Here is a 3,589-nt window from a genome sequence, read left to right as displayed (position 1 = left end):
AGGAAAACAAATGACGCCGCTCTAGTAGGCGCGACGAAGAACTCTCTTTGCAGCCCCTTCCAGCATGCGGTACATCCGCCCTTTCCAAAATAATCCCCAGGCCCCGAGCATAACCTTATCTCTCTTGAAACATGGGTTTGTTTACATGCGTTGTGACAAGGCAAACACTTGTTTGTTTCCCTTTCTTCATACTTTTCGCGCGGACAAACAGCAACGCATTTGTCACCATCCTGAAAACAAAACAAAAGGTACTACGGTTCAGCGAAGTTAGGGCCCATCACAGTTTGTTTAAGGTATAAGGTATACAATGTTTTGAAAATACCTGGATAGTTCTAATGTATTTGATTTAGTGTCATTAAAAAATGTAACAATTTCGTTCGTTTAGCTGTGGAGGAGCTGATGTGGTATCCGCCGTGAACATTCATTTCAGAATAAAAGTGAATTACGTGGATTTTAAATTTTTATATAGTGTAGCTCTCAAGCCATTTGATGAAGCTGACTGCCAGACACAATGTCAACATCTGTCACCACAGTTGTCTTTCCTTAGCATCAATCTCAGTCGAACCTAGGGCTGACATCGGTGCCTCACAGACCGTCGCCCCGTATGGCAATCAAAGCGGACTAAGCTCCTCTCTGCCTTGAAAAGCCGCCTACTATGAACTTTCCCAATTACATTTAAGACCATATGCCCCTTGTCTAGACAGAAAGTGGCTATCACTCACGGAACGAGCTGTTGGTCGAATTCAAAGCACTGGCTCTTTTCGTTTCCATCTGACACGTCTTTCCACGAATAAATCAAGTACAATTAGGTACATGTAGTCGGTAACAGCTCTAGGTCAAGCGTCTCACGATTTCCATCCGTACTCCAAATGAGTAGTTAAGGTCACCAAACGCCATTTTTTTGAACAGCCTGATAACCGGTAATCAAATCCCACCTAGACACACCAGTTCATTTAACGCAATATCGACTCATCATTCAATCGTGCAAAGTGTAGACCTCCACGCAATTTTGGGCTTTCGAAAGCTGTGGGTCACAATTTAGAATTGTGTGGCTGGGTTATGGCAACTTAGGCATAAATCTAGATTCCCACTTTCATAACCATTGAATGAAGTTCATCCAGTTTGAAGTTTCGATCGGTCAAGGTCAGTTTTCCGCAAAAGAAACTTTCCAATAGAGGCAACTATCCTGTGTTAAATGCCTTGGTGCAGCTGTCCGGTGGTCAGTTGTCTTCACACTCTGCCTCATTTATCAGTTTAGGCTTGTGTAATCAGCATCAGCATATGATTCTTTTTCAGCCAGCTGACTTTTTAGCTAACTGATACTGTAAACAAGATGGTATTTTTAATCTTACCATCCCGTAACGCTGTTACTTAATTCTAATACGTCTGCCAGGGGCGGACTTCAGTCTGAACCAACATGAACCAAAAGATACAGATCACAGGTTTAAAGAGAACTGCCAGGGTGACAAGCCTTATCAAAACACCGCCTACTTAATACAGGTTATACTGAAGCAAAAATCAAGTTTTCTGGTATACTATGCCGTATTCTTAAGGTCGCTGTGACCGAGTAATTTATCCATTAGTTTTGAGCACGTCAGAAGGCGCAAAACTGAATGCCGCATCGCCAGGAATTTGAAAGCCTTTCATCAGAATCCGCAAATTTGTATGTTGCTTCTACAACCCAGAATTAATTGTGTGCCCGTAACATCATCCTTACTTTTTAAGAGGACTGACCCGTCAATCTATTTTCGATACCCGGAAGGACAACATCCGTTTCCTGGGAACTTAACGGTGGACTGAAATAGTCAGTTTTAGTGACACGTCAAACTGCCACGTGGATTACACCAAGAGAGAGTGAATTGATAAATGAGAGGTGGATCAGTTTACTGAGGCTGGAAAAGAGCACATGCTTTCGGCACTCAGCAACCTTGAGTAACGCATTATAATCAAGCGACTTGGACTTAATGTTCAGACCATCAACGGATTTATTTACCGTTTTACCTCAAAGGCGGGTGGTTTGTTCTCGGAGTAGCATGTGACACGCACAGTTATGGCGCATACCTTGTGTCAATCTCCAAAATCCAGCCAGTATGCTTGATCTTATTGTTCAACGCACATGCAAGTTTCCGACTAGAAGATTGAAACAAATAGGTTTGGCCATCGGTGTCCAGTAACCAGGATAACTTTGTGACCATGGTTGACGGACTCTATAAAGCATATATGGCGCATAAAATTTTTAAACTGTGTTTGCACTTTTAGTCATCTGCCTTCAATGTATAGGACAAAATCTACCTGTCCTTTTTTCTAGGAACGTAGGCTGTCATTTCAGATTCGCCAAGAGATAGTAAGGCTAAATGTGGACGTCTGTATCTCCTAAGGCAACAGTGTATGAGAATTCAGGGTGGCGATCACCATCATAATCTAATGACCAAACGCTCATTCTTCAGGACAAGAGCAGTGGCGGTAAGTCAAGGCTTTCGACCAGGGAAAAACACTGCCAGATATACAGGATTCTCGCGCTGCATGTCACTCCAGGCTTCACGGTCTGGCTGGTTGTATTTTTAGTGCGTAACAAATGGTGACAGAGAGCCCGGTCAGTTGGTCGACTGGATAAATTTGGTCTCTCTGCCATCATCGACCCATTTTACAGGAAATCTTTCGGCATCGGGTTGCAACACCTTTACTGTCAGGGCTCCAAAAATATCTTCAGCAGATGAGTGAAGTAGCCCTTACGACACGTCATGATTGAGCTAGCTAAAGGCGGTGTGGTGAAAAAAACAAGATAGCAATCACATCCAAGTTTATCTTAATGAGCCTAGCAACACTGGAGGGGAAATTAAAGCGTGGAGTCAAAATCACTATGTCCCGCCAAAATCCAGCAACTAAAGCTGAAAAGAACACTGGGGTGCTTAAGCAATTTTAAAAGACAAAACCTTCGGGTAAATTATATCGCCCGCGTTAATGGCACCTCCTGACGAAATACACTCGTTTGCAGACTGTCTTAATTTTAACCTGAGACTCAATTGACTCCCAGCTAAAACCTGTTTACGGCATTCTCCAGCAGAATGTATTTTCAGTCCAGACGATATGCGTACATTGCTTGGACGGAACGTACGCATTACCTCGGCGACCTATTGAGTTACACGGGGGTGTCTGCGCGACATTCGCAGTCTCCTGGTCCTCCAAGTTGGGGGGCTGGAACGTGTGGCGACTTGTTCCGTAAAAATGATAATGTACCTGTATTTCCTTCCAAACACCGCTGCCTCGCGGTCAGGCTTTTGAGCCACGTATAGCCATGAATGGCACATTTACAGGAAAACTCATGCCACACCGACCGTCGCGTGGTGCCACTAGGAGCGTTGCATACGACAGGTCGGGTAAGCGAAAAAGGGCTACTGCTGACGCTTCTTTCTCCTTCACATACGTTTTCTTCTCCCTCTCCTCATCCCATTAATAACTCTCTCCTTGTAAGCCCAGCACTTAGGACTGATGACTCCGTTCGTCATGCATCGGTTTTGCGTGCAGCGTCTGCTCGTCACATGGTGCCGACATCTTCAGGAATCTCCAGATCAGTCCTCAAGCCTCGACA

At 44.3% G+C, this 3,589-nt stretch overlaps 1 protein-coding gene across 1 annotated transcript in view; it reads right to left on the bottom strand.

The window, feature by feature from the left end:
• T265_13536 (hypothetical protein) overlaps positions 1–3,589 on the bottom strand; it is a gene marked incomplete at both ends in the record, with an annotated part of 89,843 nt that overhangs the window by 18,433 nt on the left and 67,821 nt on the right. The window contains one exon of the mRNA XM_009169334.1: positions 3,123–3,195. Within this exon, the coding sequence (XP_009167598.1) occupies positions 3,123–3,195 (73 nt within the window). The remainder of the gene's footprint in view (positions 1–3,122; positions 3,196–3,589) is intronic.

Source organism: Opisthorchis viverrini (assembly GCF_000715545.1).
Source record: "Opisthorchis viverrini unplaced genomic scaffold opera_v5_75, whole genome shotgun sequence".
NCBI classification, from domain to species: Eukaryota; Metazoa; Platyhelminthes; class Trematoda; order Opisthorchiida; family Opisthorchiidae; genus Opisthorchis; species Opisthorchis viverrini.
Note: the sequence above shows the minus strand (reverse complement) of the source record. Positions and strands in the feature narration are given on the sequence as shown.